This window comes from Corvus kubaryi, unplaced genomic scaffold, assembly GCF_017639235.1.
Source record: "Corvus kubaryi isolate FWS band 111438036 unplaced genomic scaffold, C.kubaryi_AGA036_p1.0 split3-131, whole genome shotgun sequence".
NCBI lineage: Eukaryota > Metazoa > Chordata > Aves > Passeriformes > Corvidae > Corvus > Corvus kubaryi.
This window is the reverse complement of record NW_024582083.1, coordinates 7,829,118-7,844,400: the sequence shown is the minus strand read 5'-3', so window position 1 is coordinate 7,844,400 and position 15,283 is coordinate 7,829,118. Positions and strand designations below refer to the sequence as shown.

The 15,283-nt window shown below is 39.4% G+C and overlaps 2 protein-coding genes across 6 annotated transcripts in view; one reads left to right on the top strand and one right to left on the bottom strand.

Annotated features, from left to right (window-relative positions):
* The window catches only part of LOC121658268 (LRP2 binding protein), a 15,030-nt gene extending 695 nt beyond the window's left edge, over positions 1-14,335 (top strand). The window contains exons 1-8 of one of the 5 annotated variants that reach the window (XM_042014958.1): positions 2,646-2,943; positions 3,224-3,336; positions 5,217-5,330; positions 6,876-7,018; positions 7,096-7,201; positions 7,656-7,879; positions 11,131-11,296; positions 13,099-14,335. In XM_042014958.1, coding sequence (XP_041870892.1) covers positions 2,646-2,943; positions 3,224-3,336; positions 5,217-5,330; positions 6,876-7,018; positions 7,096-7,201; positions 7,656-7,879; positions 11,131-11,296; positions 13,099-13,164 — 1,230 coding nt within the window. In that variant the 3' untranslated portion in view covers positions 13,165-14,335. Of the gene's footprint in view, positions 1-2,645; positions 2,944-3,220; positions 3,337-5,216; positions 5,331-6,875; positions 7,019-7,095; positions 7,202-7,655; positions 7,880-8,469; positions 10,842-11,130; positions 11,297-13,098 lie in introns of those variants that run through there. The other 4 variants (XM_042014959.1, XM_042014957.1, XM_042014961.1 and 1 more) reach the window with 4 other exon arrangements.
* Positions 13,372-15,283, bottom strand: part of SNX25 (sorting nexin 25) — an 83,466-nt gene continuing 81,554 nt past the window's right edge. Inside the window, exon 19 of the mRNA XM_042014953.1 lies at positions 13,372-15,283. Within this exon, the coding sequence (XP_041870887.1) occupies positions 15,209-15,283 (75 nt within the window). The 3' untranslated portion in view covers positions 13,372-15,208.

Here is a 15,283-nt window from a genome sequence, read left to right as displayed (position 1 = left end):
CGCGGGGCTGGCGGCGGGGGCGGCCATGTGGCGGGGGCCCGCCCGGCACGTCCCGCACACACTCGGAGCCGCGGCAGCGCCCTCCGGAGCCCCGGGCAGCCGGCACCGGCCGGTGCGTCTCTGGAAGCCCCGGTGCCACCGAGCCCTGAGCGCGGCCTGGTGTTTGCTTGGTTGTGCTGCTGCTGCCAGGCGCAGCCTCCAAAGTAGTTCTGCCAGCGTACCTTAACGCTGATTTGGGAAGGCTAGACCGAGGCAGACTTAGATCTAGGAAAGAAAACAATAGAGAATTAGATTTTTCCCCAAAAAAAGCTTAAATCAGTAAAAAGAAATCCGTACTATCGTCCTGCCCAAGCTCTACCACTAGGCCAGGGAGACTGGCCAGACGTGCCACGCTGTGAAACGCAGGTCTCACCTCCTTCAGCACAGACATTACAGCAAGTTCATCCCCAGTCTGAGCGAGACTGGAATTGGCAATGGTGGATCTGGGCACAGCCACCTGTTGTTACATCTCTGCTCAAAACACAGTTGCAAATACAGAACTTAGATTGTCACTTACATGAGCTTGAAGTATCCTAGAGAGGGTGAGTGCCCAAGGTGCACAATTCTGTTCCCTTAGCACTATGGTATTTCTTTCTGTGTCAAATGCCTGCGTTTGTTTGTTTGTTATGGAAGTTCCTCATAATCGCTACCGTGACCAAAAAAAAAAAAAAAAAAAAAAAAAAAAAAAAAAAAATTGAAAGTCACATATTTAAAAAACAAATAATAATGGCATGGTTTTGATAAACAGAGTTAGAGAAAAAGAAGCCTAGCAGTGTTCCTTTAGGGTATACATAGTTGTGAAATGAATTCACAAACATGATGAAATTACCTTCTGCTTCTCCTTTGGGAAAGCTAATATAAATTATTTTAGTGGAACATGAGCATATTTTTTAAGGTGCGAAAATTCAGGTAGATAGGCAGTTCATCAGAACTATTTCTGTAAGTGACAGTTTTCACTTTGCTTTTATATGGAAAGAAATATACTTGTGTAATTACAAAATGCTGGGTTGGGTTTTTTCCCTGAACAGGTAGCCAAGCAAATTAGTTAACAAACAAATAAAATTCCTACACTTCTAACTATGCATTGTTAGGGATGAAATATCTCTGCACAGATGCCAGAAATCCACGGTCATTGTTTATGCAACTATAAAGACAGTTTTGGAAAACACACATATCCAGAATTAGTTTTAGACTAAATAGTTTTGCATTGCCCAAGAGGTTGTGTTTTGTTTTGTTTGGTTTAAGATCTTCCCTCCCTACATTACTTCAGCAATTCAGAGGCTTCAAGCTGCACCCAAGGAATCCCATCTTTCCAGCCTAGCCACCTATACACAGATTTGCATCCTGCCAGCCAAAACTCTCTTCAAATTCCTGCTATTAATTAGTTCTCGAGCTTCAGGTCACATTCTGCACACCTCATTAGTGCCTGCAAAACTGTTCTGCCTCTGAATAACCGGTACTTGTACTGGCATAAACAGAGTAGCAACAATTCTCATTATTTTGTATGGGGCAGCCCCAAGTCCCAGTTAAGGACAAGGCTTTCTGGGTACAGCTGTTCTGGAACATAGCTTGGCAAAAATTCCTCTGTGCTTTGTATCTCAGATCACACATCTTGCATAGCTATCAACAAAATTAAATTGGAAAAATGGTTCTAATAAATGTGTGTAAACAGTCAGATAAACCAAGGTGTGCTGGTGAATCTCATACCCTTCTGCCTCAAAAGCAGCCATGCAGCCCAGTGTTAATTGTCTTAGCTGAAGGGTAATGCTGCTTTCACAGACTGTTCTTCACTGTCTGTTAAATCAAGTAATTAATTGATGATTTAAAAAGTTTATTTTCCTGTATCATCTACAAAAAATGAATCAGGATTAATTTTAGGAGTTTCTTGGTACTTAAAGTCACTTGGGACTGCTGGAAAACATCATGTTGAGCCCACAGGTTTAACCACACAAATCTGCAAGCATCACTCTCCCATTTTGATTGTTGCCTCTGTCCCTGTTGCTATAGAAACAGATCACACTGCCAAAAATGGAAGGATGATAATCATCTGGAAAAAAAGAAAAAGCTGGGAACACAGATAAAGATTATTTTGAAAGCACCCTCACGCATTTTGGTGTTATTCCCTTTCTATAAGAGAGACAGCCAGAAGCAATCAACGGAAGTGAAAGCAATGCTTTACATTTCAGGAGAAACCTCGAACAGCATTTTCCCTCAATTATCCTTTTAAGTTTTGTAATACCTATATGGGGAAAACAAACTACATTACAACAAACAGTTTCTGATCACTGAAGTGGTGAAATCCCGCCTGCTAGACTGAAGCGTCATGCCCGGTGCCTTTTTCTCTGAATTGCATTCAGAGTTTCTGCTCCTTTTGCCCATAGTCGCGTTCTGCAGAGCACTTTGGGCTCCTGCTTTTAATTCCGGCAGGACCGGCGGTATCAGGGAAGATCCGGTGGGCGCCCAACCCACAGCTTGTCCCGCCACCTATTCACAGTTTGGCACCGGACAACAGCCGGAGGCGGAGCAAAGCCCAAACGGAAAGTACCGTCGGGACATTCCCAGTCTTCCTCCTGCCTTGCCAAAGGCCGTGCGACCCAGGCCCAGCTATGCAGCAGCGCCGGGTGCCGGCGCGGGCTGGGCAGGGCCGCCCTGGGCCGCGGCACAGCGGCAGGGATCGATCCAGGCCCGGCGGCGCGGGGAGCTCGGCACCAGCGGGGGCCGCGGCCGCGCTCCCTTGTGGCCGGACCCGGACCCGGACCCGGACCCGGACCCGGACCCGGACCCGCACAGCCCGGCAGGTTCGGCCCGAGCCGCCCTCGGGCGCGGGGCTGCCGGGAGAGGTCAGCCGGCGGTGCTGGATGGCGCTGCGCAGCGAGCGGCTGCCTCCGGACCCGGCCGTGCCAGGTACCGCTCCCTCCCAGCCCGGCTCCGGCCGGCAGCGCCCCGCTTTGGTTAGGCGCGGGTTTCAGCTCTTCCGCGGCGGACTTCACGCACACAAGGGTCAGGCTGTATTTACTGAACGTTTCCTTCACGCAACTTCTCCGTTTTATAACAAAGCCTTCTCTTTCGTCTTAGTCTTTTGAAGAGTGTATTAAAAAGGGGACACGGCCAGCTTCAGACGTTCAGTGTATTTACAAAGCTGCTGTTCCATCTCTTAAAAACAGACGTGTCTGTTTTTAAGCAGAGAACCACTCCCATGTTAGACTGTTGGCAAAAGCAGAGGAGTCGCTGCTGAGGAGAGAGGCAGGTGAAGATTTTCCGGCACCTTTTCTGGATGGACAACGATACTATGAACAGGTTGTGCTTTCCCTCTTTTAAGTAAATATTATAAAGCAGACAATTTTCAACACCTTTTCAGTGAAAAAAGAGACACCTTAAAAAACCTACAAGAGGTGCCCTATGCCTGTTTTTATCCCATTAAAATCACCAGGTGTTCCCCCTAAATAAGCTTTTCCTACACTTTCCCCAAGCATCTAGGGAGGTCTTCCACTTCCCTCCCAGGTCTCCTTAGGACCAGATAAGTAAGCAGCAGCCTATCCTTATAGTTAGCTTCCAAGCCAGGTTGGGTTTTTGGGCAGCTGACTGACCAAATACAACACACTTTGTTTTCAGTTACAGTGATCGTGAGCCCTGCCCAATACACAGCTTTCTATCTTTGTTCCCCACCTAAGAACTGGAACTTGTTGAAACGTATTATCTTCAAGATTTCTGTCCCTGCCCACTTTGGCTAAAATTGGTCATCCAAGTCTTTGAAAGTAAATGCTCGGGGAACAGTGCAAGACTGGCTGGCAGGTGAACTTAAACCTCATCTTCCTGTGAAAATTACAACTTAGTTCAGGAAGATAGAAAAGAATGTAGTACAAACACTAAGTCAGGTATTTTCCAGTGTGACATGCATGGATTCAGTACTGTTTACAGTGCAGCAGTGGTACAGTGTAAATCAGTCTCAGGGTTTGCAGCAGGAACAGAATTAACTCACTCAGGCTTTCTCGGCCCTGTCCTTAATGTTTTCATTCATTAATTACCTGAGACTAACTCCATGGAGCAGAATGAACAGACTCCTGCCTTTTTCTTGACAAGCTGGCTTGGATGTCCATGATAGATATTGCTGTACATCCCTAAATTTATTGTTTGGACAGGTTTTAATTTTCAGATTTTTAAATGTATGTCTGTAGTGCCTAAAAATGCATGTGCTCATAGCACTGCACTTTTAGATACTAGAAAAAAAAACCACTTCCTAATCACAGCCCTATGTCTCCTTCATATAGCACTAAATTCTCAGCAAAGGTGAGATTAAATGTGCCTCCTGTACTTCTTTTTCTGATATTCATGACAGCTACTTGTAAAAAGGAATTGTTTTTTTTTTTTTCAGAGTTCTTTAAAAATACAATGCCCACACAGTCATAGTGGATAAGCTTCCAAGTCAATTAATAGTTTAGACAATAGCTTGGACAGTATTAACAGGGGCCAATCATTGTGAGGACATGTGACTGACTGTTGAGCTGTTACTTGGTTCTAAGCTTTTTTTTTAATCAAAACACACAGAAAATTTGAAGTAAAAATGTAGAGAAGAACACTTTAATTTCAATATTGTTTTTACTTAGTGTTTATGTGTAAAAATATTTTAGTTAGGACACCAGGCTCAGTTAACTGTTATATTGCAGTTGTTTAACTGTATTTTTAAGTGTAGTTTCTTCTTTCACTTAATGCAGAAGCAAGTACTCTCTGAGATTCATTCTTAGGAGTGAAAGTATCTCTGTTGTTGCAGGTGATACCTCCATAAGAAATGTGGGGCAGACAGCTGAGTCCATTAAAGTTTTCAGACATCTGTTTTATTAGTTTTGTGAAACCAATCCTTAGCTGAGATGTAAAAGCAGACTGTTAAACCCTCGAGGTGTAAGAACAGCTGACCTAAGTTAAAGGATGTCAGATAGATGGGGCAGGGCCTCTGAATTACCTCAAACTAAAAAGATGGTGGTTTGGGGGAGGGGAGAAAGTTTGTCAGAATGGCTTTTGTTTACCCAACTTCCTTGTGGTTGTTGACTTACTCCATCTCTGTTTTCTGCCAGTTCTATGGTTGCAATTGTTTGGGTTTTTTTCGTGAGAGAAATACTCCAGGTTGGAAAATAGTAAGGGTGTACATATCATAGAGTTATTGTTTGTTTTCTCTTTCCCAGGGGTTGTATGAAGAAGCATTAAAGCAATTTGAAAAAATTAAAGATACAGATTTTCAAGCAATGTATCAGCTTGGTGTAATGTATTATGATGGACTTGGCACTAAAAAAGACCCTGTGAGTAATTTAGCTGCACACTTTTTATTTTTCTTCTAATATTAGCTGATAATTACTAAGAGCTCTTTGTAAACATGATTACTTAGTTTAAAATTAACAGCCTTTTCATTTAGAATTAGTTTCATAAAGTGCAGCTGTTTACAGAGTATCATTAAAGAGCGAAGGCTCTGGGTTGAGGAAGTTCTCAAAAATGGCTATAATAAAATAGGTGTATCTGAAAAATACATTAATTTTTATTTAAAAATTAAATTCCAAGGGCTTGGTTGGACTTCATGTAGAAGCTATGTTTAAAAATTGCTTTAAATTTTTTACTTTTTAATGAGCAATTAATGTAGATGAAAATAAAGTGAGTGAAAATGGAAATCAAACAATTATATTTCAAAGCGTAAGATCTCTGGCACAAAGATTTTTTAAGGTACTTTCTATTCTTTTAGCATGGATACCAGAGATTATTATTCTTCTGCCAATTGTTGACAGTAATATTTTTAAATTTGACAAAGGAGGTAATAATATTTTAAAATTAGACACGTGAAAAATTCCATTTGCAAGAATTTTAAGAACTCAAACTGAAGAATTATATTACAAAAAAGGAAGGCAAAGGAATGATTTGCTACAATAAGAAGAGTTAATTTGTTGGTGAAGATGATCTTAAAAAGTGGCATGAGGAAAGAATACAAGCATTAGGAATAAAAGGGTAGATTATAAGACAAAAGGCCAAAAAAATGAACTGAAGAGTATATTAACTAATGAGACTCCTGTCTGGTGCTTGCAGCATTGCCAGCAGAACTGAAAATATGGGGTTTAGAGGTGGTTCATTTTTTCTGTATGCCTGCATAATTACCACATTTGTTTACTTGCAAATAAACATTTTAGTGAAGTTTCTTTCTTTCTTGTATATTACAATATGAACGCTGAACAAAAGAAAAACCTTTTATAAAGGACTGTTTCTAGTGTATTTAAACAGGGTGTCCATGCTAAATCCTAACAGTGTAAATCTTATTTCTAAAGTACTTCTGAGGCCCAGTTGCTCATATGCAATGTTCTCCATCTGCTTATTTAATATGATTAGGTTTTGTCCTTTATGAATCTAAGGTATTTTAAATGCAGGGACTTGAAAGTGTACTTTGCCTTCTTGTTGAGGTTGTTTTATGATTTCAGATACATTATGCAATATTAAAAAGTTATCAGAATTCTGAAATTGAAAATGTTACAAGTGTAGGATGTGACATTCATTTATGTAAGCAAAATAATATTTTTGAGAAAATTTTTAACAGTGAAGAAGAGTAATATATTATCTGATGAACATTTATGAGGAAATGTTTCATACTAAAAATATGGTGGGATCAAAAATTTAGGGGCTGTCTAGTAACCAAAGATCAGTTCTGCTTTGGTATGACACTGTTTTCCAGGCTGTCCTGCCAGTCTGTCCAGCCTTTCTTCCAAGAGAAAAAAATTGCCTGTCTTGCAGAAGTTACTGCATTCTCAGGTTATGTATTTCATCCTCTTCATGGTCTGAACATAATAACTTAAATGGCTCAATTTTAGGAAAAGGGAGTGGAATACATGAATAAAATACTCAGCTCTGATTCCCCAGAAGCAAGTCACTTGAAGTTTGCAGCTGCATACAATCTTGGCAGGGCATATTATGAAGGATGTGGTGTTAAACATTCAACCGAAGAGGCTGAAAGGTAAGGGCGGTCAGTGATTTTCCTGAAAAATTTTAAGATTGTGTGTTACTTAAACTTTGTTGTCCCCATTTTCTTAGGTTATGGCTTACTGCTGCAGACCATGGAAATCCAAAAGCAAGTGTAAAGGCCCAGAGTACTTTAGGAATGCTTTATTCTATGCCAATTCTAAAAGATCTGAAGAAGGTAAAGCCCACATGTACCTTTTGAAATAAAAATGAAGCACGATTAGTTTTTAATTTAACAGAAATTTTACAGTGGTATATTTGACTCTGAAAGTTGTATTTTGAGTAGTTAAGACATTATCATCCGTTTAAGCCTATGTGAACAGATGGCCAGAATCCCTCATTTTGACTCACTTGACACTGCTAGCCAAGATTTTTTTTTTTAAGTGAGAGTATCAGAAAGAATGACAGACAGAAGTTTTGTCAGCTTTGGTAACCTTCAGAAATCAAGCAGGTAACACTGATTGACAGCTCTGACATTAAATGAAGCAGGTTTAAAAGCCTTACAAGGATTCTTCTTTCTTTTATGTATAAACACTTCTTACAGGATAGTTGGTGTAAAAGCTTTTATGGAAACAGTATACAAGAAAATCAGCTAAGTAAATATGTACTCCAGCTTTGTGCCTCTTGTTTAGGCCTTTTTCTGGCATTCAAAAGCATGTGACAATGGAAATCTGGAATCACAGGGAGCACTTGGCATTATGTATCTCTATGGACAAGGTATACGTCGCAACACTAAAGCTGCTTTGGAGCATTTGAGAAAAGCAACACAGCTTGGAAACATCTATGCTCAAGGCCATCTTGTGGAATATTACTACACTAGAAAATTTTACTCAAAGGCTGCTGCACTAGCCAAAAGGTAATTTTTATTTTTCATTCGGGTTCTTCATGCAAGACCACATAAAACAGATATAAATGATTAATAAGATAATGATCTTGTCTTTCGAACCCAAGAAATGCTTGAGATAATGAATTGCAAAATTCATCTTTAACAACAGAATAGCTAGTGACAAAATTAATATTATAAGGTTCTCAGTTACTCAGTATGACTGAACTTCTGATCCTGTTAAGGAAAACAGCCTTGAACTAGAATCCAAAGCAGATGTCCATATGCAATCCTGCCTTCCTTGTCCACTATCTCCTCTAGGCTCCTGCCTTCACCATTCCCTTTAGTCCCCATGGTATCACGGTATCAAAGAACCCCCAGGTTGGAAGGGATCTCAGTGATCAGGTGGTCCAACCTCTCTTGGCAAAAGCACAGTCTAGACATGATGACCTGGCACCCTGTCCAGCTGAATCTTAAAAGTGTACAAGGCCAGTGAATCCACCACTTCCCTTTACCTGCTTTTCCACCTTTGGTATGCTTCTCTCTTGGTTTTGAGTGGGCTCAGAAACTTGCAGTTAAGCCAAGAGTGTCTCTTGCTCCACCTACTTTCCTTGTCTTTAAAGGTGATGAACAAACAGTTCACTGTGCTTCCAGGAGAGCATTCTTGAAGAATTCCCAGCACTCACTAGCTCCTTTATTCTCTGTGGAACCTTCCTATGGAGACCCTCCCAACTGTGCTGTGAGCTGAAGTTTTACTATTCTGAAATCTAAAACCTTTGTCCTAGTACTAACACTCAGAGTGCTCAGCAGGATCCCAGATCCTCAATGCACCCAAGGCTGTCACTCACTGAGGAACTACAAAGCAGGTTTTCTTGGTTTGCAAGTAGCAAGTCAAGCAGTGCCTCATTCCTGATTGGCACATCTGACATTTGGTTGAGGCAGTAGTACTCTACTGCTCCATTCCAGGAACTTCATGGATGTCCTGGGACTTGCTGTATTGTTCTTGCATCTAATGCCTGGGTAGTTCAAGTCACCCATAAGATCCAGATTCTGTTTCCCGAAACTTACTTAAGTGACCCATATATTGTCTCATTGGAGGTCACTAACAGATCCTTAGTGTAAGATCTCTCTTGAGATGATCCCTCTGATCCTGGCCTAGAGGCATTCATTTAGGCTTCCAAAATTACCATAGTTAATTGCCATTAACTTCTACACGTTCAAGGTTCTCCTTAACTCAGCACATGACTCTTCCTCTTTTTCTGCCTTTACAAAACAGCCTCTCCATCCATCACGATCCTCCTGTTGTGTGAGTTGTTCCACCATGTGTCAGTTATTCCTATGATTATGTGACTTTGAGTGGGTGCAGAGCTCCAGTTCCTCCTGTTTGGTCCCCAGGCTGTGTGCATTGTACACATACACTTGGGGTGGTTGTCTTCTGGTCCTCATCCTGGGAAGCAGCTAAGGAACATTTGTTGCTGCTCTGGTTGGCCTGGCTTATTCTCCAGTTGGTTGCAATGGCACAAGTGCAACCACTTTGGGTCTAGAGTGCCCTCAAATCCTCCAGTTTAAAGCTCGCCTCAGCAGGTTGGCCAGCCTGCTGCCAAAGATTCCTTTGCCTCTTTTAGACAGGTGGATCCTATCCCTCCTTAACAGGCTATAGTCATCAAAGAATGTCCCATCATCATAAAAGCCAAGACAGTTGTGACCAGCACCAGCCACAAAGCCAGAAGTTGATTTGTATTATATGTGTGGTTTTGGTTGCATGCCTTCCTCCCACTGGTAAAAGGGAACTGGAAGGAAAGGTAACTTGGCACCAGTACTTGCTTGCACCCCAGGGCTTTGTAGTCTCTGATTTGGTGGTGTCATTCGTGCCCACATGAAAGAGTCGCAAAGGATCTGTGTGTGCTCTGGACAAGTTGTGGCACCCTCTCAGCAACATCTCAGACCTCAGCTCCTGGACAGCCACACACCCCTCCTGAGTCCCCCTCAGGCTGTGAGATGGTGCCTCAGTGCCCCTTCACATAAAGTTACTCACTCTTGAGTGCTTACTTCTTTTTGTGGTTTGTGCTGCTGGTAGAGTTTCTCCTTGCAGACCTTACTCCTGGGTGTCTACAGTGATTAAAGCTTCATGTATGCTTTAGGTTGTAGTGCTGGAGGGTGGGGAGGAAAGCAGTCCTGCTTTTGCATGTCACTGGGCTCCAAGGTGCCTAATTCTCTGTGGTGTCCACCACAGGAGTATGATTTTGAAACCACTTACCTATTTCCATTTTCATCTCAGCACCTCTAATACTGCAAACAGTCTTCCACTCTCCACCTCCTCCATCTTAATGTCATTTCTACTCACTGTCTCCCACCCCATAACTCCCTTGCTCTGCAGTTTGGTCCAGTTCCTGTGTCCTTTACAGGAAATGCAAGCATTGACACAGCTAAAATTATGTGTAAAGAAGCATATAATTACTGTTTGGTATCTAGAAAGGATATGGGGCTTGGGGGTATCTGTTTTAAGGCAACAGAAAGAAATCAATTCTCACATAGGTATAGCATTTTCTAATATTATAGTGATGATACTAGATAATTATAGCTTGATAGTTAAAACAACATTGACTTTGTCCCTCTGATTCTTAAAATAGTTCTTAAAAAACATGCTGAAATTAAGATGACAGAAAACATACAGAAGAAAGGAAATAATTGAGCTGAGACAGTGATAAGTGGTTTTCCTAACAGAGTTTTATAACCAGGGACTCTCAAGTATGTCCAAGATTTTCAGATTACTATGATTTGCCAATATCCTTGTAAGAACTGGAAATTTTAGAATCACAGAATCAGAGAATCGTGGAATGATTTGGGTTGGCCCTTTGAAGATCCTCTAGTTCCAGCCCCCTTGCTGTGGGCAGGGACATCTTCCACTACATGAGGTTGCTCGCTCAAATACATGAAATAAGAGCTTTGCCTTTCTTCCACATATAATTTCCATAAAATAATTTAATAGGAACAATTAGTGTAAAATATATATGTTGCTTTTTGTAGCTAGCATAACTATAGTGAAAGTGACTTCAAAGTTGTATACTTGTTTGCTGTTTAATATCACAATATTCAAATAAGTCTAACTTAAAATCAAATACAAAATATAAAAATCCTCATAAGATGCTGAGTACTTGTAAATTTCATCTTATTTTGGATAATAATGTAAATGGAAAGGAGGCATTGTCAAAGTCATATATGGTCAACTTTAATTATTGCTTGAACTAGCATTATCTAACATAATGCTCTAAATCCCACAACAGGGCTACAAAAAATGATGACATCAACAAGCAAGCCAAGATATCTGATTGTCATCCAACATACATAGCCAAGGGGGCTGCTATGGCTGCTTTCTACTTGGCTAGATGCCTCCAGCTTGGCCGAGGCATAGAGAAAGACCAGAATGTTGCTGAGAAATACTATTCTAAAGTAAGTTGAGAAAGTCTTATAGTGTAGTTTATATCTCATGGAGTGATACCTTAGATCTGAGTCTCTAAACTTGCTATTTCATTAAGGATTCCAACACTGTTAAAAAAAAAATCTTTGCAAGAAAATGTAGAGTGATAGAAGTGTAGTAAAAACTACTGAAAACAGCCTTGAAAGAATGCTGTCTGCCCACTTGCTTAAGCAAGCAATATAACCAACAACAACAACAAAATAATCTATGGTAATCACCACAGCAAAGAGCTTGGTAACTTGCAGGATAAATTAGCTAAACAATTTGAATAATTTTATCCCAAATCAATTTGCTTTCTTTCATTCTCTCACAACTGAAAAATAATAACTTTTCCATATACCTTAGATTCTGTAACAATTACAACCTTTATTAATGATACTTTAATTGGCCATAACGGGTTCTCATGCTTTTTTTTATATTTACATTTTCAGTGATAGCTGAGGATCTACTGCTTTCTCTGTTCAATATACATGGGGGGGAAAAAAAATCAGTCACACTTTTTTCAAAGTTCCAAATTTGGAGTAAGATTAAGGGAAGTAAGCTTGAGGAAAAATATTAATAATGGTCTCTAGAAGATTAATCTGTTGAGTAATATCAGTGATGCCTAAAGGCATCAAGGCAAGGTGATTATACCAGCTGAAGGGAATGTAGCAAGTTGGCATCTGTGCTTCAGAGAGACTCTATGGTTTCTGTGCATGTAGTGGCCATTTATTTCTGCAAGTAGAATACTTTTATGTCTATCTTGGTGCAATCTAAATGAATGGAGAGTTATGTAAATGATAAATTATCAAACAATTTTTGTGGCTCCTTACTCAGGGAAGTCACTGATAGAAAAGGCTTAGCAAAGAAGGTGATCTGAATACAGACATTTTAAATATTTTGTTCTCCCACTGTGAAAAGTGTTATAGAGGATAGGATAAGAAGGAAAATAAGCTGAGGTATTATGACCATTGTAGCCAGTATTCCTAGTTAAGTCATCAAAGAAGTCCATCAGGATTAAATTGCTGCATGGCTTTGTGGGAGTGTAATCCTTCCCACTGTCTTCTAAAGTCTAATAAAACTGCCACAACTGAAAGAAGACTACAACTTTCACTCATTATTCACTTGCTGTACATCTGAGACTGATCTAGGAATGTCACTAATGTCTTGGTATAAAGAGATAATTCCTATGGACTGGTGTCAGACATCTCTAAATCAGTAGCAGAAGAGAAGCAACGAAGTAAGCAAGGAAGCTCCCTGAAACAGTAACTTTAAAAGAGTTGTGGGGGTGTTCAGGTTTTTTTTGTACCTGGAAAATTCCTATGGTAACTGTACAATTACTTAAAATCATATTTGTTTTCATTAACTGCTCAGCTGTGGTTTTGGCCTACCATTCTTAGACCCAGTCAGTTTTGTAAGAAATGAGAAAGAGAAGATGGGCATCCCTAAGAGTCCTGAAATAGATGATGGAAGCAAATGAAACTCATCCAGTCTGTAAGCAGATTTATTTTTCCATCTGTGGTGCTGCACATGCCATGCCAACACACAGAATTAAAAAAAATAAACCCAAGACTAAGACTATAGTCAAGCATGCTAATTTTAAATACTAAATTTTTTTTATAATGTGGCATCAGAAAAAGGATTCAAAGCCAAATATGTTAACTCTTCAATATTTTAGCAAGTTGACTGTCTCAGGTAGCTTTGTTGACACTTAAAGAATTATTAATGTCATATTGATAACATAGAATTTTATTGTAGCTATAAACTAGAACTGTGATATTCTTAGTTTTCAAAGGCATGCTATCTGGATCCTGCTGTTGCTTCTCACCTTCAATTGGCAGCTAACCTTGGGACAATTTAGTGTTTCCTTTACCTGTGACTGGTATCTATTTCCTACAATAAACCATTATTAGTCTCCAGCAATTATAGACTGTTCTTACTGCTTGCTTTTCAACTTTCTAGAAAGTATTATTTAAAGCAATTCACTGATTCATTTTATCTAAAATAAAAGAGACAGTAAAAAGCTCACACTCTAACTCAGATGAAACCAAAACAGATTTTTTAAAAATTGTATTGAAGACTTCAAAGTTTATTAAGGACATTTAACTGGGACAGATGTATTCTCTTCATGTCTTACTGCTACATAGCACATAAATCAAACCAAAACCAAATAAAAATGGCTGTTTCCTTTCTGCATATATAATGTTTAAATTTTAATATTCTGAAAAGCTTGAACCCCATCTTGCCTCATTTTCACATACAGCCCACTCACAGGCCATGGCCATTTTAAAGCTTAATTTGTTAGTGGTGCTTATACTTTCTTCCACATACGCTCTAAAGCATCTAGGTGTACTTAAGTGTCTTTATATATTTTACTTTTGGATCGCAGAGACTCAAAGTTGGAAACTGGTAGAACACCAAGCGTTACAATTCAAACCATGCCAGCTTCTAAAACTAGAAAATAGTCCTTACAGAACTGTGGGGAAAAAAGCCCCAAACATTAGTACGGAAATACTGAATATATGTCCTCAATATGAGGCCTATTTTCCTCAATCCTTCATACTGCATTCACACTGCCTCTGTTTGTATTAGAAATAGTTGGAAACCTTTTGGCTAGGAGTATGTATGTCTGAGCAATGTCCTGCTGGATCTTTTATCAAAAGATACTTTGATTAACCACTAGGAAGAATTACTGATTGCTATGGTAAGCTTGCACATTTCTAAAGGCCTGTTTACTTATGAAACTTTGTAAGTGCAGAATTTGCCTTGCTTCTTAGGACTGTGCCACGACCTGAAAACTTTTCTGAAACTGTTGGAACAGAAAGCTAGATGTTACTAAAAATTTTGATTTAAATACAGCATATACAGAGTGTATGTACCTTACAATAGAGCCAGTCATAACTGCAAGTAGTTTCTCTAAGAGCACAACTGTACCGAAGTGAGAAGACAGTAGTGTCACCTAGGGATTTTTGATGATGTTTAATTATTTATATGTGCATTAACACAATATTTACATATTTTTACATAAATTTTAAAAAAAAACAACCACTGAAGACAGTTTTCTTTCCTTGTATAAAATAAGGGAAAGATTTGAAGGTTATTTGAAATTGGGGCATTTGAATAAAACAGCCCTGAATAATATCAGGGAAGTTATCAGAATGGTTTAATTATATGTCTACTTGATCATTCATAGAAGCAATTCATAAGCACTAATCTCTGAACTAACATTTAACACAGGCATTCTGTTAGGACATACTGGTTTACAATACATAATTTTGACACAGACTTCAAAGCAATGTAGATATTTCTTATTAAACTAGTGCTGTCAAACTCATTGATCAGTTGTCGGTACAGCCTCATTATCAAGTACTGCAATCCAGTTGTGATATTTATTGCTTACAAATGCTTCAAACTACAGAAAATCTTTGGTAAAACCAAAATTGATAAAATTTTCACAATAGCTTTACATGTAGTATTGCACGACAAGGCTTTTTCAATACACAAGAAAAAAAAGGAATGCTCAGACCCTCAGTGAGGAGATTAGAACTGTACAACATTCATTAGTTTACCACTATAAGCAAAATTTCTTTCCATAAATGTTTAAAATATCTTCTGGTTTCTTTCAGCATATATGAACATCTATTTTTCAATCTATGTTTGAAACAGAGGAGTAGTCAAATAGAACAATTTAAATAAAAATTGGCAGCTATACAGCATTTTTTTGTCTACCCTACGACAGCATCAGATCTTTTCAAGTCTGTTTACTTCACAAAAAACTCAAGAGGAAAGAAAAATGCTAAAAATAATCATAGTCCTCAGCCCTCTATGGAAAAGAGGAAAATAAGTTTCATGTCTATTCTTGAACATAGACATTTCTCTAGTGGTCCAATTGTGCAGGTTCAAACCTAAGTGGCATTAAGCTGCTCTAAATGAGCTCTCAGCTCAGGACACAGTTCAGTTAGCAGCAGTTCCAGCAAAAC